The 25,758-nt window shown below is 39.3% G+C and overlaps 1 protein-coding gene across 38 annotated transcripts in view; it reads left to right on the top strand.

Annotated features, from left to right (window-relative positions):
* The window catches only part of LRRFIP1 (LRR binding FLII interacting protein 1), a 116,782-nt gene that overhangs the window by 68,659 nt on the left and 22,365 nt on the right, over positions 1–25,758 (top strand). For 14 of the 38 annotated variants that reach the window (XM_069782097.1, XM_069782094.1, XM_069782071.1 and 11 more), the window contains 9 exons: positions 337–384; positions 3,614–3,670; positions 7,912–7,992; positions 9,271–9,315; positions 10,254–10,319; positions 13,972–14,049; positions 22,834–22,866; positions 23,710–23,835; positions 25,195–25,266. In XM_069782097.1, coding sequence (XP_069638198.1) covers positions 337–384; positions 3,614–3,670; positions 7,912–7,992; positions 9,271–9,315; positions 10,254–10,319; positions 13,972–14,049; positions 22,834–22,866; positions 23,710–23,835; positions 25,195–25,266 — 606 coding nt within the window. The remainder of the gene's footprint in view (positions 1–336; positions 385–3,613; positions 3,671–7,911; positions 7,993–9,270; positions 9,316–10,253; positions 10,320–13,971; positions 14,050–22,833; positions 22,867–23,709; positions 23,836–25,194; positions 25,267–25,758) is intronic. The other 24 variants (XM_069782086.1, XM_069782083.1, XM_069782082.1 and 21 more) reach the window with 11 other exon arrangements.

Here is a 25,758-nt window from a genome sequence, read left to right as displayed (position 1 = left end):
TAGTTCAAACACATTTGGATTTTGCATGAATGTATTGATGTAGTAAGTATAGACAGCTGGTAGCTCTTTTAATTGACTTAACCCAGCAAGCATGAATGATTTTAACTGTGGCTACTAAATTTAACAGCGCTATCATCACTTTTAACAATATTCTTTAATAACTGGTCATTTGACTTTGAGATTTGATTTTTTTCATGTGTGCTTACTGAGCCGTGTTGTGTAGAGCTGGAGGAAAATTGGACTGATGTTTTTGCATGTTGATATGCATGCCTGGCTATGGATGGGTGCGCATAAACTCATTGATCTTTTCATCCTGCATTCTTAATCTCACTGCAGGCTGGATTAGAGAATGAGAGGACCAAAAAGAAGAACTACTCCAAAGCAGTATGTATCTTGACTAACTGTGTCAGAGAGGTTTTTGCATACAAAACCACTGTGATAGGACAAAGAATACGTGCAAGTATTTTGGCTGTAAGAGCTCAGCAGCCTAATGTCAAGGATACGGTATAATTATTGGGACTTGTTGGGTGTGCGAGAATACTGAGCATCACTTCATCTGCAAAATGTGATATAATCCAAGCGGTTACATCAGTGTTGTACGTAAAGAGCATTTTGAAAAACTCAAAACCTAACTTGAGCTTTAACATTACACAGAAATAGCTAGAATATATATTTAAGTAGTAAAGGCTGCATCTTTCATAAAGGTAGTTAGAATATACATGTAGTAAAGGCTGCATCTTTTCACAAAGGTCATTCTGCTTGGTATCAATGCCTTACTAGCACCGATACAAATAGGACGCTACTTAGAGCACCACAAAGACAGACCTGGATGGAAGGTAAAGGATAATGTGCTTTCACATAATGAGGATTTTAGGTGAATCTCATGGGGAGCAATTCCAGGGAGAGAAAGAGTGCACGAGAGAGGCAAAGTGGTGTACTGCTACTGCAGAGGGAAGGCTACTCACCGCAGAAAGAGGTTGCCAGGCTGGATTGGGGTTCTTCAGTGCATTGGAAATCAGCAGAGAATTTTCTGAGAAGTAGAATTTGGATGTGGGATTGAGAAAGCCAGAAGGAGCAGCATTAGCCACAGTCTAAGGTAAAAAATGTTACAAGTATAAATGGACATAATGGCTATGAGCAAGTTTTCTGCATCTGTTAAAAGCAAGAGGAAAATACAGAAAAGAGTAGGGTCAGTCACACATGAAGGGAGAACAAGTAAAATCTGGATATTTTAGCCTCCCCAGTATGCAATTTTATTTGTTCTAGTTTTCATGAAGGTTATGATCAGGTGCTTAGCATTTTAACGTAGCGTAGAACAATGGTCAGTGAGGTCTGGTAAAATTGACCCTTCTCTTCAAGAATTGTCTGGAGCATTTGCCTTCAAAAATATGTGCTGGAGAGGTTTCTGGAGAGGATGGGTCATAGTGACAAGGGAAGTGACCTGAGCTACGGGGCTTTGGTTTGAAATCTGAAAGATACAGGGCAAATGAAACAAATATGTTTAGAAGTGCCTGAAATATAAAGTGATAAACAGTTAACTTGGATTTGTAGAAAATGAATCATGTCAGTTCAACTTAATTTCCCTGAGCAGGGTGATTATTTAAGGGCATGAAGAAAAAGCATTAGATGTGACTATAACTTGACTATAAGGCTCTTGGTGTGTCTCTACATGACATTAAGTGAAACCTTGGGCAAGATCTAGTTCTTATAAAACAAATGCACAGTTAGGTTGAAAAATAACACTTTTGGAAAACAAGACAGCTGGAAAGGATCTCATCTGGTCTTGGTATCAATGCCTTACTAGCACCGATACAAATAGGACGCTACCATCGAAGACAGCATCATCTGTTTTTAAAGGGGAAAACAGTTCTACAGGAGTCTGTATTGCCTAGATGCCTTAAATACAGGGAGTGAAGGCAGTTTCATGTGAAGTTAGAATAAAAATACTGTTGACGAATAGGAGACAACTTGTCAAGACTGAATAATAGTAAAAATAAATGAGGAATACCACATTTTGGAAAAATGAAATATACTATTACAAAGTAAGGAATTTTGCATATGAATGGTTCAGATAACTAAATGTAATCTCAGATCATTAATATTACATTGCTGAAAAAAGGCAAACAATTCCTCAGTGTAGTAATGAAAGGGGCAGTGGAGGTAATTGGTCTGCATGGTGCTGTTGAAGCTGCAGCTGGAGTGTTAGCTTCAGTTGCTGAAGATTCATTTTAACCATTCTTCAGGAAAGTGTTAGAGAAATTCAAGAAGCCTGAGAAAAAACCTCGTAAAAACTGGAAAGAAGCCAAGCTGTGGGAGAAGAAGGCTATAGCAGTATTTCAAATCAGTCCTTCTTGAAAAAAGAAACTGGATGTTGGCCCTCCATTTGTGGTGATAATACTGCATTTCAGTAGAGAATCTAAGCTTTTCCCAGAAGTTGCTTTACCAGCTTGGGTCTAAACTGGTTTCTAAGTTAATTTGTTTAATTTTTCATGGAAGCCACTGTATAGTATATGATAAATATTTTGTTTGGAAATTGATTCAGATTGGGTTTAGTGGATTTTCATTTCTGGAATGCATTAAAACTTGGACTAAAACTTAATTTGAATAGAAATTGTAATTAAATTTCCACTAAAAAACCCACCCCAAATACACAGAGTGCTTCCTCATTTTTGATGTTAAACCAGGCCTCATTGTGAAGTGGTGGCAGAATAGTGAATTGCTTGAGAAATCTGAGCTTTTAATGGTATTGACTGAGGTGACTGTTGGGTCTGTCCTCTTTTCTTCAACATCATGTTTCCAGACTAGAAACTGCATGGTAGTGATCGTTTTCTTTTATTCCTGTCCCTGCTGCCATAGGGACTTGAAGCATCTCACCCTGCTTGTGAAATGCTCATTCTGAGCCTGTTTGTTTTTTCTCCTTTGAGAGAAAACATCTTAATGACAACAAGGCAAGCTATTGAGGATGACAGAGGACAGCTGAACTGACTGAAATCTCTTATTAGTCTTTGGACGGCCACACAAAATACTTGGATGTGGGAGATGGTCACTGTCTGGGTTTAATTTTGATGTAATTGGGGAAAGCTGAAAAGGAGATTGCATACAGCATTGCATGTTTATTAAACTGAATTTCTCAAATATAAACTTAGAAGTAATTCTTCAGCTACAATTTGCTGCTTTTTAATTGCTTAGCTGCCAGAGGTATAAGTAACTACAGTGATAAATTTCTTTTATTGTAGTCTCTTATCCCCGGTGTCCCATTTTGTCCTGTGTTCCCTTCGCAGAGTGTTTGAAGAGACACGTGCTATAGTGCAGTAATAATAGGGAAGCAAAAGTGTTTCTTAACAAGAAAAAAGGGGGTCAAGAAAGGCAAGTAGGAGTATCCTTGCATTTTTGGCTGGTATACAGGTGCTGACAGACACACAAATGTTCACGTCCTCATGTTTGAAATCATGACCTAGTCCTGTACTTCTGTTCCTGGTGTATCTTTGAAAAGTTCTGTCTCTGCTTTTGCTTTTCATAAGTGATGACTTTTGCTAAAAATTCCCTTTTGGGTGTGCGTCAACTTTTTTCTCTCCTTTTTTTTTTTTTTCTTTTTCCTTTCCTTCCATAACAGACCAATGGTTATGAGGAAGACATGTATGGATCATCCCAGAGTAGAAAATCTAGCAGGGTTAGTAGATGATTTATATTGCTATAAAATCTATTGCTCTATTTAATGGGATTAAAGCTAATTAGCAAATTCTTTTCTGTGGTAAAGCAGGTTTTTCCTGTCTCGCACATTGTGGGTTTTGCATTTTGTCAGGCACGAGGTGCAGCAATAAGCGTCTAAAAAAAAAAAAGAAAAAAATAGGCCATGAGTGGGAAGGGAAGTCTCTGAATTTGGTACAAGTAGAACTTAGAAGCCAGAACTGCTTAACTTGTAAAAAAAATTGGGTAAAAGTTAAATTGTGACAGGAGATAGTTTCGCAGCACCTGGCATGGAGGATTTCCATGTGCTGGACAACAGAACGATTGTTTTCCATCCTGTGCAAATGTGTTCATGTTGTGCTCTAACACTGACACTCCCAGGCTTCACCTGGAATTTAGTCTATGTCTTGAGATTTGCATATGTAAAATGGATTTTGGATTTTGAATTTTCCCCAAATGTGTGTTGTTTATTTGAAGTTTGCTTAACTAAATGCTTTTTTCCCCCCCTTTATAAACTGTTTCCTAGGGTGTCTGGAAACTCCCACAGAGGTGAACAGCCAGTGCAAGTGTTACTACTTAGCTACTTACCATTGATGTACTTTTATTTCTAAAAGTATTCTTGTCAAAAAAAGCTTAATTATTAGCTCTATTGTGTGCATGTGGGTCACAATGTTCCCTTCTGTCCCAGCACAAGTGTTTTGTGTCAATTGCAGGAATTCATTGGCCTGCTTTGTTAAATATTGGGGTTTGTGCAAATTATTTAAAGGTATTGCCTCAAGCAGAACCTCTGGGGGGCAGGGAGGGGAATTGTTTGGGATTTTTTTTCCTTGCCTTTATTTTAACAAAGGCAGACAAAAGCTCAGAGCCTGTTGATCTTTATGGTATCAAGACATCTAAAGAAATTTAGTGGTATGCAGACTAAAGCTCTATGTTTAGGGGAAAAATAAACGACTTTTAAGACTCCATTTAGCTAAGTGTTTGAGCAATACATGCTAAACATGAGATAGACGTCAGTGAGTTACTTTGTAAGCATGAAGTTAAAAGCAGGCGCTTGTATAAATAGTGAAATGGGACCTTATATTCCATCTCCGTTTTAAATTGTTGCTTCCATATACTTTTATGCATTTTGCTTGTATATGTGGGTAAGAGAAAATGAAATACTGTTGCTTAAACTGTTAAGAAAGCAGTATGTCCTGTTGTTGGCACTCTTCCTGAACTGCTTGACAAGTTCAAGGAACTTAATTATGTAGTGCTTCTGAAAAATGGTGTTCTTTAATGACATACTCCAGAGCTCCAAGTACTGCAGGAAGAACAAAATATCTGTAACAAAGTCATCAAGGGAAAAGAAGTTGTTTGGTTTCCATTTAAATAATTTAAAATCATCTGAGTATTAGGGTTTGTAGCATGGAGGTTTACTGTATGTAGGGCATAATTATGGCAGCATCATTAGTTCTTTCCTGTTTTCATTACTAAGTGTAATTCAGATTAATCATTATTTAGAAGGGGGATGAGAGTTTGGGGGTGACTTGGAATAGCTGAAACTCCAAAACCAGTTGATGCCAGTCTGTCTGGTATTCACTTTTAGGAATACTCTCTCCAAAACCCCAAACCTAACTGTGAAGATTGCCAAAGTGACAATGAAAAACAGAGATGAAGCAGAGTTCTTCAGGTCAGGAAGGAAATGATGGGTCAGCTGATAAAATAGTTTTTTCCAAAATAGGTGTCCAATTTTAAGTTGCAAAATGGAGTGATGTCCACATGGAGATCAGCGTTTGTACACTGTACTTGCAATTAAACGTCTTGATTCCTTAAAAATTAATAACGCCATGTGCCTGGGTAGTCCACGTGTGGATTACAAACTCCCTAAGTGGGAATGAAAGTAATTTCTTTAAGCTCAGTTCAGTTTATCCAGTTTTCTTTTCGGTGAAAGTTATTTTACAGGCATTCAGGAATAATGAGGCAGAAAGGGATCTAAATTTTTGAGACTGGACAATAATTTATCCTCAGTTATATACTTGTGAGTGTTGTGTCTTACCCACAGATATGTTTGCCTGCAGTGAGAGCAGTCCAGTGTCAAGAACAAACAAGTTTAATTTGCCGCAGATCTCCCTCATTTGTAAATGGAGTTAACACCTACATAATTTCTAGTGATGATGCAAGGACTAGTTAGGGCTTGTAGGAAAGCTGAGTAGTTGCTGACTACTAAAAGCAGAGTGTCTTGGCTGTCCAGACCCCCATAAGAAATGACTGGAGAAGCAGGATGTTAGAGGACGGCCGTAAAAGGAGAGCTTTGGAGTATAGCAAAGGTAGAGGTGTGGAGCTCTTTCAGAATAACCATTCCCACCAGTGTGCATCTGAACAGAGCCTAGGAGACTTTGAAAATACCTTTGCAACTCGTGTATTGTTGGAGGGCTAGTTACAGGAGACTGAGCCAGCACAGAAGAAATTTCGTGAGGGTGGGGGTGCAAGGAGGTAGCATTTCCTCTGTCACCCCTGCACGCTGGCTGCGGCAGCCTGTGCTCACTTCTAAGCATGCCTTTATGGTGTAGCTTTATACTCTGCCTGCTGGGCTCAGGGCTGCATCTGTCCCTGGCACGGCAGGCTATTTTATCATATTTTAGATGTGGTTTTAGGCTGCCATTTTTCTGAAAATAAGGAAAATACAAAGTCTTCCTAGTATGCCTGTATTTTTCTTGATTCCTTTGGTTCTGTGAGATGCATGTCTTATGTACAGATTTCCGATCTGCATTGAAAACAGACCTTGATTTGCAAATTAAAATATCACTCCATGTTAAAACCAGCTGTTTATAACAACTTAAGTTGTTCATAATATATTGTTGCATGCTCCTAAAGCTTTTGGGAAACCAAAATACTGAGTTCCACTCAATATTATAAATATCCTACTGCTGTCAGCCTTCCTGCACCCTGGCAAGCCCTACGTGCCAGTTTTGTGTTGAAGTGTTTGTGCAGCGGAAGTTCTCACAGATAATACACGACAGCAGAAAAGCTGAGCTGGCATCCTACGCTCCAGTACAGGTGCTAGGGGGAATGAATGGAGATGTTGTATATCACGTTAGATAAATAAGGTAGTATTTCAGAGGGTAAAGGTGATTTTAAGGCCACTGGAGTTGTCAGTCAGTCACTATTGGTACTTCTGGTATTTAACTTGAGGTTGAATTAAGATCTCCCCATCCAAATAGGTGGACCAAAAGTGCAAGGTTGGCTAGATGCTAGGTAGGAAGCTGCATAAAATAAGGTGTTTCATTTAGATAGTCTCACTGCTTACAGGAAAGTTTTCTTTACATTCAGTCTTGCCATACCTGACTGTGGGCGGCTCACTTTTTCTGATGGGGTCACCCAACAGTTTTGGTCCCTGGCTTTGCTCTCTGTCTCCCAGCAGAGTTGTCCTGACACCTTCTCCTGCATCTCTTGTGGCTTTAGCTTATAGGGCATAAACTCCTCAAGAATTCAGAAGGAAACTGACCTGCTCTCTGACCAATACATTTTTGCAGTGCTCGATGGGCAGTGGCAGTCCACTCTATTGTCTGCAGCGGTGGGACTGCACATGCAAAGAAATAAATCCTCTAAGGCAGGAGCCTGAGTTTTTAGGTATGAAGCTGTGATGCAGCCATTTATTCTGAGTTTGAGCCTGGAAGCTAACATTTCCAGCATCTTGTAAAACTGATGTTGTCTGTTCTGTTTTACAGAAGCTGGAAGTATGATAAATAAATTGATAAATACAGCTTCACTTAACTAGAGCTAGGATGAAACTTAGGTGCATGAACTGCATATATGCTTTTGGAAGTGTGGTGTATCTTCTTCCAAGTCCCATACAAACCATGTCCTTGCAGCATACTGTCACGTTGGGTCATAGCAATGAGAAGGGAGGAGAGAATGTGAGGTTTTAAAGTCTTTTCAGTGGAAAATAAACTAAATGGTTATTTTGTGCATAAGGTGCTGTAGGGATAGAGGAAACGCCTTTTGTTTATGTAAAAAAATCTCTACCTTACAAATGGAAAGGACACACAATTTTCACACATCCACATATCTTTAATGTGATTTTCTCAATGCAGTTATCTCCTTTTTCATGTTTGACCATTTTGACTCCTTGCAATTTGTAAGCACCTATTTTACTTTTTGCTTCCCATTTAAAGGAATTTAGAAAGTCCTTCATGTTACAAAACTGAGTTCTCAAGGGGTTTTTTTTGTTTGTTATTAATGCAGGCTTCGTACTACTCTGATCTGGGTCTTCACAACAGCAGCTATGCTTCCACATCTCAACCTTCTTCCCAAAATGGAAATTGGGTCTGTTACCCTCTGGCTTTACCTGGCCTGGACTTGTTCTGATTTCTGTTGGATAATACAACCTCTTGCACTTCGGAATGAATTTGGACCAATTGTCAAGAGTCTCTGTAGCTCTTTTTAGTAAAAATTAAAAAACCAAAACCAAACCAGACCTTTTAAGATTGGAGTGAGTAATGGAAAGTTGTTTTAAAATGAGCACAATTAGTTTTCCTTTGCTGCTCCTCCCTTTCCTACAGTTATGTTGTTTGCTTTTGGCCTCAATTGGTCTGGAAAAATAAGGGAAATCTTAATTGACTGAAGTTCTCTATTGTATTTGAGGCAGCTTCTGTGCTCATCATGTCAGTCTAGCAAGCTTAAGACAATCCAGTTTGTATAAAATGAAATTACAAGCAAGTAATTCACAGACTGCCTTCTAGAAGAAAATCACTGAAGCTTCAAAATCACCCAGGAGGTTGGATTGTCCTCTGTGTGTGGACAGAGCTCAGCCAGTCCGGCGCTAGCAAAGCAGTGATTGAGCAGTGGTCTGCAGCCTGTCCTGCCCTATGGGCAGCAGCACAAGGACATTGCCTGGTGCTTTGTGGTGGCCAGTGATGGGGGCTCTGCAGATGTGGAGGAGGGGGGTGACTTGCAACAGGACATTGCCTGCAAGGAGTGGCTGGGGACCACTGCTGGCGTATCTCCTGCACCTAATTATGCCAGATACAGTATATCCTCTCTGAGCTTAATTGCTGCATCTTGTGAGTGATGGTTACTAATGGTGAAATAATTTGTTTTATGGTGCTCTGACTTAAGCACTCATAATTTTGTCCTGAATTATTTGGGTTTTCTCTGCATTTTTGTTTAATAATAAAGTACACAAGAGATGGTCTTACAGCTGTGTGAAACACTTAAAATGTATATCTTAAAACACTTCTGTATCTGTAGCTCTTTTTCTGGCTTTGGTTGAAGTGAGAAGAAACACCCTTTCTGGCTGCTATACACAAATGTGTGAGAGACAATAACAACTTAACAACCTAAAATTAAATTATGCTGTTTTGCTTTTGCCTACTGTCGTATCCTCCCTTCCTGTAGGAAATGCACATGTCTGCTTGGTATTCTTAGTCTTTGGGAGTTGAGATCTAATGCTTTTATGGCACAGATGACTAATACTCTCTGTACTGGGTTTCCTCCTGTTGTAGTTTAATAATCCTAGTCTCTTATCAAGATGGTTAATTCTGCTGTAGGTGCCTTTTTTGTTTCATTTTCTATGCAAAAAAGTTTTGTGCTTGTCTTCCTCAGCCCTCCTTGCTGTACAGTGATGCCCTGCCAGCCAGAAGTTACAGGGTTTGTTGTACTAATGCTCTAAACACAAATACCAATGCCACTCACCTTCAGCCATGCATATCTTGTCTCTTACCTCTGTAGTTCTTGTTGGGTCCATTTATTTCACACTCTGGTGTCTGAGTCATCTGAATGCACGTGTGCAATGCTGTTTGTACAGACCTAGATTTGCTGATCCTTCCTTTTATTCCTGTCGGAAGCGTGCAACCACTGCTTGTGGGGTTGTGATGCTGCTGCAGAATTCTCTCTGGATGGAGACAGTTGTCTTCATTTTGGTGCATTAGCTGCAACATGCAGGAGCAGGCCAGAGAGAGGCAACATCAATTCTTTCTGGTTGTGTAGCAACTAACAAAAATCTGTTTAAAATTTTTTGTAGCCAAATTCCACTGTTCTTGTTTAAACTTTAAAATGAGCTTCTCAGATTTTTTTTCTCAAAGCTTAAAGGTAGAGTTTCCTACTCCCCCTGTGTTTTCTGAGCCATACATTTATATGTTAAACTGGAGGCAGTCTTAAAATATGCATCTTCCTCCTCTTTTATTAATTTAGTGAACTGGCTAATAAGTGAAGTTCATCAAACAGATTTGAACAATTTAAGAATTGATGTAGCTGTTTTGTTGGTAGGCAGTATAAACTGTTGAATTGATGATTGGGAGAGCAGTTAGAAATGCATGACTATGTCATGGACTTGAGGTTTGTGTGTGTGTGTGTGTGTCAGATTTTGCATGTGCCTTACGGCATTTTCCCAGCTCACTGACTTCAGGTTGTGTTAGATCTTCACTTGCATGTTGCTTGTGGTTGCGTACAGATGATGTCCCTGTCCTTGCACATACTGTTCATTCCCCTGCGTCCCTCACGCTGCACCTTGTGAATTTGTAATGCTTCAGACTGAAACCAGAAACTAGGTCTGCCAGTCCTGTTCTGACTCTGTCTTTTAATTGTAGGCGTCTGTGTATGACGAGAGCGTTTACAGCGGGAGTCGTCGGTATAGTGCCTCTAGTTCTCGTGCTGTAAGATGTTTTCTGCGTTTCCCTGTTGTCTTGTCTGTTCTCCAGGAACCTGTGTGTATGAGAACACAGCCTTTTCTGGGCTGAGGAACATTTAAGATGAACTGTGTGAAACTCATAGCCTGCTGCTGTAGGCAAAAGTACAAGCACCGTTTCCGTGAGCTTCCATGAAATAATTAGTAGTGATTTATCTGCTGTTGTAACGCCTGGCCTCACGCAGACTGGCTCTGGCTAGCACTCACAGAGCTTGGCGCTGGGCACTCACCCCCCCCCCCCCCCCCCACTGCGGTGAGGCAATTTCAGCTCTGCCTTGCACTTGGTTTGCAGTTAAAACACCTTGGAAAGGTGGTACATAAAGTCCCTTCCCTCCCTGAGACTTAATTCTTCTTTTGAAACTGAGAATAATGTAGTTTAAAAAAAAAAACAAAAACAAAACCCCCAAACCCCATTTCTCCAGTGCTACATCATTAGCACTTATCTGCCAGCACGAAGTAAAGGATTCTTGTGAATGTATGACTTGCCTGGTTTTGTTTCTTTTATTTATATTCCGTAGCTGTCTCAGGCAAATTGTGACAACATTTTCAAAATACATGCCCCTGTGAGTGGAGGGCTTTGTCATTTATGGGGAGAGACAAGATGATAAATGACAATACAAATTGCTTCCTTTCAAAAAAGAGGCTGCAGCACTCGGTTTACAGATCAGAAGGCAGAAAATGCCTTCATCTCTTCTCAGATGGGTCTTCCGTGTTGTGGTGGGCATTTGGGCCAGGTGGTACATCTGCTGTTGTATCTGCCTGGGGGAAAAAGAATTCTGCTCTGTGGACCCACTGCTTATTCTGTCTCTGAACTCCTTCACTGATTATAAAAAAAAACCCAAACCAAACAAAAAAGCCCTAATAAATGAAAAAAACATTACTGAGGACCATAACAGAAAAAAGCCTCAAGACAAAGCATTGTTGTTAATTTAACTGTAAAAGTTGCAATTTTATTAGCTTGGAGAAGGAAACAAACTTTGAAGAATGTTTACTAAGTGCTCTTTAGTCTTTAAAGGGCAATCACACTGATTCACTAGTTGGGCTGTGCATCTTGCTGCTACTGATGTTAAACTTCAAATAACTTTTTGTTTCACAATTGTGGCTTGTCTTCATTTGGCTGCCTTGGAAAATTCATCGATACTTATCCATTCGGGTTGTTGTGGCAGCCTGCAATTCAGTGAATTTGCCACTGAGGCTGCACTGGGCTGGCTGTAGCCCTTTGTTTGTATGGGTTGTCTTCTTTTGTTTGAGATTAAGTCTCTCAAAGGTCCAGATGATACACTTCTACTCTTGGAAGAAATAATTTACAGCGGGCTCTGAGCCCAAACACTGTTTACAATTCTTTAAGCCACTGTTAATGGCTTGAGCAGGGAACACTGAATAAAACGCCAGTGATTTGTTCCCCTTTCTCCATCTCCATCCCACCCTGTGCCACACGTATTTGGAAGTCTATGTATAACCCAGCCTTTCCAGTTTACGTTGTGCAATTATTTGTAGTAATGAGAGAGTTGAAGTACGAGGTCTTTGCCTCAAAGGGAATGGCCTTGTCACAATTACCAAGTTATCTGTGGTTATTCTAATGTCTCTGAACCTCACAGCACTTTTAATGTGTAGAGGGTGTGCCATTTGGATAGCTGTCCCCAAAGAATGTTTTTGGATGGTGAGATGACAGGTGAATGTAGGGGGCGAGGCTGAAACTGGCCTTGCTTGGTTTCAGCCAGCTGAAGAAGTGGCACTTGCTTCCATATTCTACCCTGCAATACACAGGGAACAACTACGGAATAAATGGGTCCCATGAAGCGTTAATATGGGACTTGTCAGTAGTTACACTTTTTCCCTGTTATGTGTTTCAAGTTTATTCTACATCCTTGTTATGTTAAACATAAAACACCAGTGATGGCACAAGGTTTCTGTGCTAGAACTAGTTAATAAGAAAACAAAATCTAAATATTTACTTCAGTGCTTTTTGGTTTTAATTTAGGAATTGAAGTGGCTGTGATTGAAAATAGTTATAAACTGTGTGCAGTACAGTTCTAAATTTTGCGTATTCTCACCTCTGAAATGAAGCTCAGTATTTCATGAAGGTTCACGAAGCCAGTGTCATTGCACGTAAGACATTGGAGTACATGGCTTCATCACTTTCTGCCCTGCTTCAGGGGCTTGCTAAGGGCTATGTGTCTTGGAACATAATGCTTTGTGGTTAGTAACTAAGCTCAGGGTTGTACTGTAGCTGGGGTTATTTCCAGTTTACCCTCCTATAATTTATAAGTACTGTAAGCTTTATTTTCGTTTAATACTGTGCTGCTTTGTTAGCATGGCTAATGATGCTGAAACAGTCCTCCAATAGCTCAGTGAAGACCTGGCTGTTCTCTGTAGCTGAGGAGTCTAGGGGATTCCTGTAGTGGCCAGGTAACTTAACAGAAGAAACCTTAAAAAAAAGGCAGAGTACGTGCATTTTAAAAGCGGGATAATTCTTTAGAATTCAGTGGGTTTGTATCTGAGAAACAGTCTGAAGCACCGATAAAATAAACTCATGAAGGTCATTAGCAGCATAGTCTAAGCTGCTAAGAGCAGTTCCTGATGTTTGTTCCTGTCCCTGAAGTGCCTCTGCCCTTGTGTCGGTACAAATTTTGCATGTGAAATTTGACAGATTGACATCCCTCTTTAAAAAGGCTACATTCACAGTTGCCTTGAGGTAGTAGCAATAGGAAAAATATCATGTCCGGTAAACCTCAGAAACTTCTTTAATTCCTCTCTGTTCTGAATGTATCAAAACCTCCCTTTTATATATGCTTACGTTTCTTTCTAAAAGTACATCTAAATAAAAGATTGAGTGTGAAGCTGCTACTCTGAAATATGTGAAAATAGAGGGAGTAAGTCTAAAACGCATTTCCAGAATAAGTTTTAGTTCTGTTTCCCCGACGCTTTAAACTTTCATTTCCCTTCTCTACTTCCACTGCACTAAAACTTCTGGAAATGAAACAAGTGTAGACACATTCTTTGTCCTTGTCAGCAACAAGTCAGCCCTGTCTGTTTTGCATCACTGCTTAGGTGTTTGCTTTTAAGAAGGACTAAAATACTTTCCTTGGCAGGAGATGAGGACTGCAGGTGCTGGAAAAGCAGGAGATATATTCAGTCTTTGAGATGGTCTTAGTTTCTACTTTAATCACCACGTAGATGGATGTTTCTTGCTTTGGCCTGCAGAGCATGGATTCATTTTATATGTGCACTATGTTGGAAATGTGGAAAGAAGGCTCACCAGAGAACCTCAGAGCTCTTGAAGAGTAGTAGGATTGAGCCTTTTATATAGAGACTGAGAGTTGTTTACTTGTGACTGGTATCTTAAGATATATAAATAAGTCATTAGTATTCTGTCATTCTAAGAACTGAATCAAAACTCTGCCTGGTCCATCAGCTGGAATTACTGCTTGCCTTAATTTTTAAATTAACAGTCGAGGTGTCTGTTCTCTGACTTTCACTGCTATTCTTTTGTCCAACTGCATGTAACCATTTTTGTAACTAGCTTCAGATGTAATGCTCTAAATCCTCTCTTGCTTCCCTTCCCAATTCTAATGCTTTTCTCTTTTCTCTGCTTGCTATTCTTGGTTTACCTGCAACAGCCTTCTGAGTACAGCTGCTACCTTGGTTCAGGATCTCGGGCATCCTCAAGAGCCAGCTCTGCTCGGGCCAGTCCAGTGGTGAGCTCCTCTATTTTTCTTTGTCCCTAAACTGTTTAATTACTCTGTTCTTCAAGGTCTTTTTTGTACAAAGAGGTCACTATCCCTCATGAGACAGTTTTTTATGGTATTAATTGGACCTCCTGGACAACGTTTAAGACAAAGAAGGGGTGAACCAGATGAGAAATTACAAAACCAAAGCATTTTCTAGGCAGATGCACGTGTTTTTGCAATAGAAAGTACACTTCAGATTCACGTGATAATGCTATATTATTTTCTAAGTTGGGCATAAAGCACATTGGCAAGGGTATTGTGAAAAAGACTGGGTTGTTGATGCTAGTGCCACATCTCCTTTGGTTATTAAAATCAGGAGACCCTAAATCTTACTGCAGCGTTCAAGTAGTTTAGTTTCTCTCTGTTTCGCAGTATTTTGATGTTGTATTGCTGCAAGGCTGCAGGGCTATCCAGAGATTGGATTTGAGCATATTTGTTGGGTTGTAGATTCCCAGGCACTGCGGAGTCTTTAGCATGGTGAAGTGCTAGAAGGATTACATGTACCCGGCATGTCTTCATTAATTCCCTAGTAGTCATGGCTGAGCAAGGCTCAAATGCTAAAGGTTTGTCCAACCCCTGTTACTGTAGTTGACCAAGACAAGACTTTTTCCCCTGTTTTTTACAGATACAAAGTAATTGTCTTGATTTTTTTTTTTCAGTGGAATATTGCTGCTTTCTCTTTGTGATTGTTCCATCTAGCTGTTTACAACTCTGAATATCTTTCCTGATTAATTTCAGAGTGAAGCTTGATAGTGTGTTGACAGTGGCAGACTGCAGTAGCATGTCTCTTAGAGAAAATGTAAAGCTTACAGTAAACTAGTCTATAACAAAATTAATCTTCCACGGAGAGTGAGTTTTGAAGTGTTACACTGAGTTTTGGCAAGCTGACTTTGCTACATGGAAGTGTTCGTCCTTGTGAACTTTTAATGTGCTCGTTCACCTGGGACCTTTCACATATTAACTACCACATCCCCAAGATACAAAGTGATAAGGAGGATGATACCATAAATGAACACACACAACATGCTTCTCTAGTCGTAACATGGTATTGGCTTTGTTGCTTTGCTGAGGAGCTGAAACTTAAATGCTGTAAATGTTGCCTTAAGGACTAATTAAAAAGGAGTATCAAAGAAGCTACCACAGCATGCAACATGGTAAGCTGTAACATGAACATTTGGAGTGTTCCTCTTCAGTACACACACGTGCTCTGCAGTAAGGAATTGCTTTGTATCTGATCCCCCCAATCAGGCTGCTTCCCCCTTCAAATGCAGCCTGTGATTTGAAAACCTGTGCACTAAGGGGGTTTTCTCCCATAGTTAGAACTGTGCAGTAGGTCTGCATCCGGGTAGTGAAAGGTGCCTGAACTCGCCACGCAGGGTTACTTCTTGACATCAGGCAGGGAATAGGCGAGCCTTTTGATCATCAAGCGAGCCCTTTCCTTCTAGGTGAGAAAGAGCTGAATAAACTGGCTGTAGCAAAAGAAAATGGAACTGATAGAATAAAGCTATGTGCTCTGAAGTATTGGTGTTTCTTAAAGCAAGGGTACATCCACTTTTTAAAACGATTTCATTTTTTTTTTTAAAAAGGGTTTTCATCAGATAATGTATGGCAGCCAGTGAGCTATAAATAAATCAGTAATTTAATTAGTCCCTGAACCTGAGTCCCTGAGCTATGAGTTCTTGCAGTATATATCTTACATTAGTAATACTTCTTAAGTGGCTTTGCAAACTGAATTTCAGTTATCCCCAAAGCAAAAAATAATCAGAACAACCAGGGATTCCACTGAAGTTCTTTAAGTGTAAGAGTTGGGTACCCATACATTGATGTTGGTTTCCATTATGTGTTTTTTATATGCAGTCTGAGTCATTCGTGCAAGTTGCTTACAGTTATCACAAAATGCAGCTTGCCCCTCCTGGGAGCTATAGGGGATTTTTTGTCTTGTAATTCTCTGCTTACACTTTGGACTGTTTGTATGCAAGTGGCTGGAGATAGTTAGCTGTGTCAGCACTGATGCTGGAGAGGTGCCAAGCTGAATCTGCACTGCAAAGAGATAACAGGCACTTTTTTTCTTTTTTTTTTTTTTTTCAATTAGTAGTTTATTGCAGGGTATGAAGGGCTGAAGAGCTTCCCTTGTTTCAGTGGCCTTGAAGAAGAGCTGAGAGTTAATGCTGTAGTGGGTCTAAAAGGCACCACTGCAGGGTCTTTGCTTCTCCTAATGCAAGGTAGTACAAGCCTTGTTAACGGGGTGGCATTGCTCTTAAAAGTTCTAATTACTATGTGGGGTTGATGCAGCAGCATCTTGTGATCCCCCCCCCCCCCCCCCTTTTTTTTTCCTGTATTAAACAGACGATGCCTTTTCCTGTAACTCACAGTAAGGAATCACTTGTCTTGCCTCTTACTAACAGAGGATTCAAGGCATTTTGATAACATTTCCAGTTGTGTACTTGATCTTGACAGTAAAGATGCTGAAATAGAGCTCTGTTCTTCTCAGTGGGCTTAGCAATGTATCACTTCCACTGTAGTCCCCAAATGTCATCTGCTTGGACCTCCTAAAGGAAGAATAAAGAGCTCCTCGGACAATGGTGATAACTTATGAGAGGAAAAGAGTGGTTGTTTTTATCTATACGAGCAGTCTACATTAGAACTGTTTTAATATTGTTAACACACAAAACTGAATTGCTCCCTGCCTTACTGTATCGAGCCATATGCTTCCTTGAGTCTGCTTTATATATCTTCTGGCATTTACACACATAAAGATTTGATTCCAAGTTTACTTTTTAAATGGCTGGTGGAGGAGGAAGGAGAGGGGAATATCTGTTGGGTTGAAAAGCTGAGTTTCCAGCATGCTTATGTCGCTTGAGAGTGTGATAGTTTACAAAATGCATGTACTGTAATCACAAGTGCTTAATACTGAAGTTAAATATGATTTTCTTATGATTATGGGCATTATTAGGCAGAAAACCAAACCTGAACTGTTCCAAAGCCTGACTAACTATCATGAGAAATTATATATTGAGAATGGAGAATGATTCAGTTTAACTTTCTAAATTAAAGCGTACAATACCTTGTCATTGCAGCCCTTAATTTTTTTTCTCAGAATTTTGTTTCCCCCTTCTATCATTGCTCATTAAACAGTGAGCAAAAAGCGACAGTAGTTTTCCTGCTGCGCACAGCTTTGCCAGCTTGTGTTCTCATTTGTGTTACCATGTTTGTGATACAGTAAAAGCCAGGAAGATACTTAAACACAACATGTGAATATTTATTTGTCCTTGTATGTATTTTTAAGATTTCACTATATCTGCATGAAGTTTGCTCTTTGATTATTTTTCTTTAATGTTTTTCCCATTATCCCCAGTAATTATTGTCTGCTGTCCTTGCGGTTCCTGCAGATATGCAAATGTGTCATTTAATATTAAAGCATTATACATGATATAAAGTACAGGTCTTAAGACTACTGAAAGCAAACACCAGGCCCATCTGTACAGATGGAGGTAAATCTTGTGCCTGAGCTAGTGCCATGTTTTGGCTGTGATGGGCTTTTTAATATGAATTGCTGGAATCTTTCTTTTTCTAAATTAATAAACTACTAGTGAAAAGCAATTATTTATAGATTTGAAGTAGCCTCAGAATGCAACAGTATTTATCTGAAGACTTTCTGAGCAAAGTTGGGCGTGGTTTTCTACCCTGAGAAAATGATCTTTCATATTAATTCTCTCCCTCTTTGTGGAGTCTCAGGCGGCAAGAACAAGCAGTCGGCATGCAGCCTGGCCAGGTGGGCTAGTACTGACAGCAGCGTGATTGTACAAACTGCAAGACTGAAAATGCAAGTGCCACTTAGCAAGTGTGCAGTCCTCAGGTCATGTGTTAATGCATGGCTGTGAATACACAGTTGTGAATAGCTTTTTCATTTGAAGAAGCTTATCGTATTCTCACCAGAAATAAAATGAAGACAGTCAGTCTTAATTTTCATAGAAGCAGTTAGCATGCACAAGCTTTGCCGCCTTTCCTCTATACTTAAAGATTTACAGTAGGCTTGTATCGTAGCCCAGCCACTGACAGCCTGGGTGTGCTTTCGGCCCCTCCAGAGTGAGGATTTGCTGCAGTGCTAACTTGCATTTCAGAGGCTGATAAGTTTGTTTGAGTGATGATGTTTGGCATAACACTCATTCCTGAGCAAGGATACTTCTGACAAATCCACTTCAGACCTGAGAAAGTTCAGCAGTGGTTTTCCCCTGCTGACTTTTAAAGGCTTATTGCTAATTGCTAGTGTTAAGGTGGCTCTCACTGGAAAAACACGCAGGAACTCTCTGTGTTGCTTCTCGCCCCAGCCCAGCTGATCAAACTGGTAAGATGGGGATTGTGGGAGGGGTTATACTGACTGCAGTACTTTTTATTTTTTTAATTCCAGCTCTTGTAGATACAATCCTGTGTTCAGCACTACCCATTGCAAGAATTTTTCTTTGGTGTGGGCTGTATTTCCATTTCGAACTGTGCTGTACTACTTTAAGAGCAGGAAATGATCTTAATTTGATTTGTCACCAAAAAAACCCCCTTGCTTTTATGAGGAAGTTGATCTAAGTGCAAGATCTTGGATGGAGCTGAGCAGTGACAGCCATGTATTGAACACGCTGAAGTTGTTCTCATACCTGAGCATGATCTGTGGTACTACCAAACAGCAAGTGTTTGAGATTTCCCTTCTTCTCTAGCCTTGTTTAGGGGGCTGGAAGCTGGAAATTGTGCCTTAGTCCTGATTCTTCCATTGAGTTAATGCAAGATCTCTTCACTTGCAGGTGGGGTGTAATGCTTAACTGTCCCAGGGTCTCTGGTCTTTTCAGTAGGTGTTGGAGAGTTGTCTTACTGGTTGCACTGTGGTGGTGCTGCGGGGGCTCTAATTTTGGCCTGGACAGTCACCAGTGGCAAAGAGCTTCAGGGGTTAACCTGCTAGTTGACTGCAGAGTAGAGAGAAATACTTTTTCAAACATTATACTAAAATGTTTTTATTATCTATGAAAAAATAGGCAATATTTCCATATATAGACTTGTGGGATGATTTTGCTCTTGTTGAGTTTCCAGCTGCGGTAAGCTTCTGATATTGCTGACATTTTTGTAACATGGGTCTGGATTTATTCTGAAAGCGCTGTCAGAAGAGGGTGAACTCTGATCCCACTGTACTTATTTTGCAGAGAGCAACCTATTCCCCTTGCCAAAACAAAGATGTGTGTGCTGGCGGTTTTTGGAAAATTACTTCCTTTTCCTGCTTTTTTACACACTAAAGTGCAAATTGCCCAAATTGTTGGTGAAGAAGTTAATCTGTGATTAGAGACAGACCCATACCCTTGTAGAAATGAAAAATGGTATAGTCTTCTAGAAATTACAGGTCTGGTATTATTAGAGGAATTCCTCTTTAGATCTCCTCTCCTAGCAAGTATTCCATTAGTCCTTTATATTTCTATGTGCAAAACTCCCAAAGCCAGTATATTTGTATGAAAAGCTGTGCTGAGTATAGTACTGTGAAGGTGGAGAGGTTGTTTTTGGTCTATTTAATCATTACCGTATTCTTTATTGAATGACAGTGCAGAAGGTAAGTATTTTGGCCAAGAATTTTGTGCATCTTCAAATAAAAATAAACATTTTTTCATGACCTTTCTCAGTTTGATTTCTTACTGGATCAAATACCAAAGGGCTTGTAGGGGACTGGGTGAAGGCTGAAAGCCTGGAGTTCCCTCTGGTGGCTGACTGCTGTTGGAAATCATGATTTATCTTTTTAAAGGAGTGATACTGTGAATATATTAATCTAAAGATGAGCAGAATGAAAACCTTATAAAGTACTAATCTAAAATAGACTTTTGTCTTTCTACAAGACACTCTTTACAGCTTTTGGTGTATCATTGCCATGTAACTATAAAATTAAATGCTGCTTGTTTCAGAATGACTTTTTGCTTTAAAAAGTGTTGTGTCTCAGGAGGCATCTTTGTGATGAAAGGATACTATGTTAGAATGAGGAACTGGCTTTTCTCAAAACAGATTAAATTTTTAAATGTTAATATTTAAATAGATTGGTGGTGGTAATTATTGTTTTTGAGGAGAAAATGCTCTGAGTATTCTATTCATGGCACCAAATGTGTGTGTGTATCACATGCATGTATCACAAGAGAAAATGAATTCTCCTGTATTTTTTTTTAAACCACCTCAATTTTAGAAGTTGCTTAATAGCTGTAATTATTAAAGATTATGCCGCCTTAGAGAATTATGAAAGATTGTTTTGCAATAAATGTGTAGCAAGCTTCACAGGTATGGTTATGAGTGCTCTGAGTAGAAATGTCCACTGTATGCATCTCTCTCACCACATTGTCTTCAACGTTTTTCCCCTTTGTAAATGGAAGCTTTTATTTGACTCATGTGATGCATTGTTAAAACAGTATCAATATTTTCTCCCTTCTTTATCTTACTAAAAACTGAGATTGCACGTTTTTTCAGAAAATAGAGGACATTCTGCAAATGGCTTAAGGAAAGTAATATTTTGAGTTGTGCCCAGAACACATAAGGTAGACTTCGCAAAAGGTTGTACGTAAATTTCTGGAGGTAGATTTGTGTGTGTGTGTGTGCATGCACTAATCTTTGGTAACATGTCAATATTTATACTTCCATAGCTGTCTCGATAAACAACAACATAGTGTTTGGCTGGGCTAGAAGGCTGCCAAATCCACCACTTGGAGTTGTCTGGCATGAAAATAAGAGGCTGTTTGCAAGTCAGTCCATCTTGTTTATTTGGTCTGAACTGAAGTATCTGCCTTCATTAGTGACCTTCTCTTACTGCATCCAAATTCAGAGGTTTTTGGTGTCGTTCGTCCCCCCCCCCCCCAAGTACTTTGTGTATTCAGTGCCTTTGCAAAGTTTGTATCTAGTGCTTTAAGTCTGGCTTATTTTACTTTGAAGCCCAAGTCTTAAATTTTCTTAATGCTAATCATGGGGAATTTATGATATGAGATATGTTGTCGGTGTAAAAAGCTGATTTGTAATAGGTACCTCTCAGTTCTTGGATTTTTTTTTTTAATAGGGTACCATGAATAATATGAAGAATAATTAGTGGGATCATCTAAATATTACTCCATATAATTCAAAGAAAAAAAACCTGTGCCAAATGTGAACTGGATTGGAAAGAGATGTAGTTTTGGAGTGTGTTTTCAGTGAAATTTAGTAACTTAACCTCAACTATCCCCTGCCTTTCCCTGAATCAGATCTCTCCTGATTTTCTTTTCAGTCATTTCAAAAACACTATTCCCTTTGGCTCTTAGGCTCTTGATCTGGGGAAGCCATTAATTTTCTAGAAGTCTTTTGGGAAACCATCTTGACTGTGGTGCTGAATGTTCCCAGAAGAGGTTAACATGTTCTGGACTTCCTGAGTTCTGCTGAGCTTTTCATTTCATTCAGTCCTTCTTACACTTAGTTGCATTTTAGATGGAGATACTTATAAAAAGATTCTGTTGTGAAACGTGTTGGTTTTTTTTTTTTCTTTCTCCTCAATAGCAAAGTGAATTATGACAAAACATTTGATTTTAAATTTCTGCTCTTGGGAACTTGTATATTTAGTTTGGTTTCAGAGCAGGAAAAAGTTGATAGGATGGTTCCCATCAAGGAAAGAAAGATACCTGTTCAGGTTGTATGTGGGTTTTGCTCTGTAACTTTCTTTTAAGCATTTAAGCTGTCTGTATCCATGATAATTTTCTGCACTCCTAAATGCTACTTTGGCTCTGTTTTGTTTCTTCTAGACTAGTTTTAGTGCAAGACCTCTCTTCTGAATTAGTAAATTCCAGTGAAGTACTGAAACAGTAACAGAGCTGTTTAATTAGACTTTGAACTGGTCCCTGATATTTGACTTGAGGGTCAGTTTTTGTAGTCTCAGCCTTACTTGGATCTTTGCTTGAAGTCACAGTCACCTTTTGTCTTGAGTGGAGAATACTTAACAGAAGTTTTAAGCTTTAGATTCCTCCCCCGCCCCCCCCCCCCCCCCCCCCCGCTACCCCCCCCCGGTTCTTCTTCTTTTGGGAACGGTGCAGACACAGTACAGTCCTTCAAGTCTAACTTCGTACCTTGCTTTTTGGAATGGGGGAGGGTGTGCTGGCAGGCTTCAGAGGTAGTCTTCTTTTAGTTAAAAGTCCATTAAAAAAAGTAACTTCAAGAAGCTATCTTGGTCTGGAAATCTATTGATCTTTCAATTAAAAAACTTAACCTCTCTACTTCAGTAATTTGCTATTTGGGGTTCATCTGAGGCATATTTTTAAATTGTTCTAAAGTAAATAGGAGTAGCTGTGTATGTCAGCACAGCAGTTTCATACAGCTACTTTTATGTCCAGGGAAAGACATCTGGGGCTTTAAGTTCATGCCGTATAGGTCTTTGTATTCTTGCATTGTTAACTCATAGATCAAGTGCCATCTTCATGTTTGAAACGTTGTAATGTAGAAGATGCAAAAAAAGTGTTCCTCTGTCTTATTTAATAGACTAAATAGTTTTTATCAATGAGTATATTCCACTTAACTACGTACTGCTTAGAAATTTCAGGTGAATTGTGCACCCTTCCGCCCTGAGATGCCAGCCAGGACACTGTTGTTCTGAGCAAGCTGGCTGCTTTTTGAGTGGATAGATATTGCTATTGAAGTCTTTTACAGGTTTAAGAATTCCATTTCTGATATCTTACTGCCGTCACTTGTCCTTTATTATGTAACGATTCCTTCTAAATCTTTGTTTTACAGATTGAGGAAAGGCCAGAAAAAGACTTTGAGAAGGTAAGAAGGATCTTCTGAATTATTCTGCCAATACTGCTTTCTTCATGGTTTTTTTTGGTAGGTGGAACTTGCAGTAAGTGTACAGAAATCTTCTAGAAAATCCACTGTGGGGCAAAATTTTGAATTATTAGAGCCTTCTACTACTACGTTTTTTAAGACAAACTTTCAAACTTCTGTAGTTATTCACAGGTTAAGTAGACCTGCACCAGCAGTTGGCTGAAATTGCTTTAGGCTAAGCCACATGAATATTGGTTTTGTTTATTAAATTTTAATTATGGTATTACGTATAAATAAATAAATAATTAAAAAGTGGCGGATACTGCAGTGGTGAGAAATTGGCTTAATGCAGAACCCTCAGTACAGTAAAACAGTTAATGTGGCTACTGCTACAGCATAGATAAATATCCATGCAAGGAGAGGAGCTTGAGGGGTAGTCAAAAGCATCCACAAAATGTATTATTACAAGTTTTGAAAATATCTGGCAAGTTGATACTAGCCCCTAAAGACTTTGTCTAACTTAGACTTAATAGTTAGAAGCTGTGCCATGCAAACTCCTGTATCAGTAGTGTTTAAATACATCTGATCAGCCTTTTCTCATTAGTTTCCCTTGTTAAATCTTGATCTTTTGATTCCTCTTCTTTGAAAGTTACATTTTAAGAAAATTTGCATAATTTAAGTGTCAGGGTTGGTGTAATGTGTGTATTTGAAAGAAAAAAGCCAAAAACCAAAAAGCAACAACAAAAATAAACAAAGAAAACCCTATCCCCCAAAAAATCCAAATTAAAAACCCACAGCCTATATAGAAAAAAAATTATAACCATTTTTAACTGTGTGTGATTGTAGGGAGCACGTACTGTTTCAAGTTTATCAGCAGCTACCTTAGCTTCTCTGGGTGGGACTTCTTCACGAAGAGGCAGTGGGGATACATCTATCTCAGCTGATACAGAGGCATCTATTAGAGAAATAAAGGTAAGAAATACTTAAAACCAGCATAAATTGTTAGGAATCTTGTCTCTTAACTATGGCTCTTGATCAGAATGTTTTTATGCCTTGCATCTGATGAATCAATGAACTACGAGATTACTTGAAAGTAGTGCTGATGTTCCCCTTACTGACTATAGAAATTGGCAGTAAGAATTGGGACTGACAGGCTAATACTAACTAGGACTGTCCCCAGCATTGTTATTATGTAGACTAATATTATCTAAAGGATATTATTAAATACACTTTAGACTTCCTTCCAAAAAAAGAAAATATCTTGTCTCCCCCTTTTGGCAGTTCTGGGCAAAATGAATTGTGTGCTGTAAATGAAAAATCCTTTATTAGAGAGATGCTGCTGGGAAACTAGTGTGTATTGCAGGAAAATTTGGGTAAAGTCCTACGGCATATGATAGCAGAACAGACTGATCATATTAGACACATCTCATCCTAACCTAATGAAATAGGAAATGGACTCAATATAGAACACTGGTAGGAGGACTGAAATAATGCAAGAAGCACTGCACTTACTGGATGCTAATTTGGGGAGGGGGCTGTATTTTGTAATCTAATTTCTGATTCCATGGAGTTAGACACATTTGAATAGCAAATAGCTATGCAATCCAGTGTTCGTATCATTGAGTGCTAGTCTGGGTAGTCCATAGCGAACTTGTTTTTTGTAATCTGTTTTTTAATGCTGCATTCTAAAGACTATTTTAAAATGGGGAATCTGAATTCTGTTAATTTTCATGCATATGACTTACAACTCTTCCGGAATTACAGCCAGTTAAAATGGCTGGAATTTGTATTAGGACCTTGGATACAAGCAGGTCTGTCCCAGTTTCAGCACTGTAAAACAGCTGAAAGATAGCCATTTGCTGGTGACCGAGGACAAAAGAGGATTGAGACTGTGAAATAGGACTTAAATTTTGTGTGACGGATGGTTTTCATGTAGTCTTTCCTACGTCTCTTGTACAGCCTGTATTTCAGGCTTGCTTTGGCAGCCATTACCCTTAATACCTGCATTCCTAAAAGAGGGTGATAATCAATGAAAGGCGTAGAGGAGGGCTGTGTGGCTGGGGTATATAACTTGGAGGCTTTGAAGCTGGGTCTGTGTCTTGTCCTTAATGCTGAAGATTTCATTTTTTCCAGTCAAGCAGAACAGAATTAGCATAAACTTCTAACCAAGAAATTTCATTGTCTGGCAAGGCTTCAGTTTAGGATCAGACCCCTTAACCTGTGTGGTAGAAATATTTAAATGAGAATTTTGACTACCTGCTTTTCCCCATCAGCTGTGCTTCTGTCCATTAGTTCAGTGGCATCGTTCACCTTTCTCACTGTTTCTCTCAGGATATCTATGAGTTAAAGGACCAGATTCAGGATGTAGAAGGCAAATACATGCAGGGACTGAAAGAAATGAAGGTACTGGTTTGCTGCAGACTGGGAGTGTGATCATTAACACTAGCTAAACATTCAGAGATGCCACTGTGAGACCTTGAACTGACCTTGCATGCTTTTCTTCTGGGAGGGGTTTGTAAATTGTGTGAAAAGCATTTCATTAACTGGAAAAGTATCTGTTCTGACCTCAGCTGATTGTGGTGAGAAATGCTTCCAAATGTTAACTGAAAGGCTGCTGATTACTATTGCATGTTGTCTTTGCTGTTTTGAGAAGGTAGTAATTTTGCTAGCAAATTAAAATTATTAGGTTTTTTTTTTATAGTTTCCTAATCTAGGAAATCTGCCAATGTTGGAAGATGAACTAGACCTCATGTCCTGCAGTGCTATGAAAAATTAGAGTTTAAAAGCTTGTAGGTTTTTGTTTTGATAAGGTCCAGCGTGCCTTTGGAAAGTTGTGCATGCGAGGTGGTGACTATCATTTTGGTTTCATATTTAGATCACGGAAGACACCCTTAA

The sequence above is a fragment of the Haliaeetus albicilla genome, chromosome 4, assembly GCF_947461875.1.
Source record: "Haliaeetus albicilla chromosome 4, bHalAlb1.1, whole genome shotgun sequence".
Taxonomy (NCBI): domain Eukaryota; kingdom Metazoa; phylum Chordata; class Aves; order Accipitriformes; family Accipitridae; genus Haliaeetus; species Haliaeetus albicilla.
Note: the sequence above shows the minus strand (reverse complement) of the source record. Positions and strands in the feature narration are given on the sequence as shown.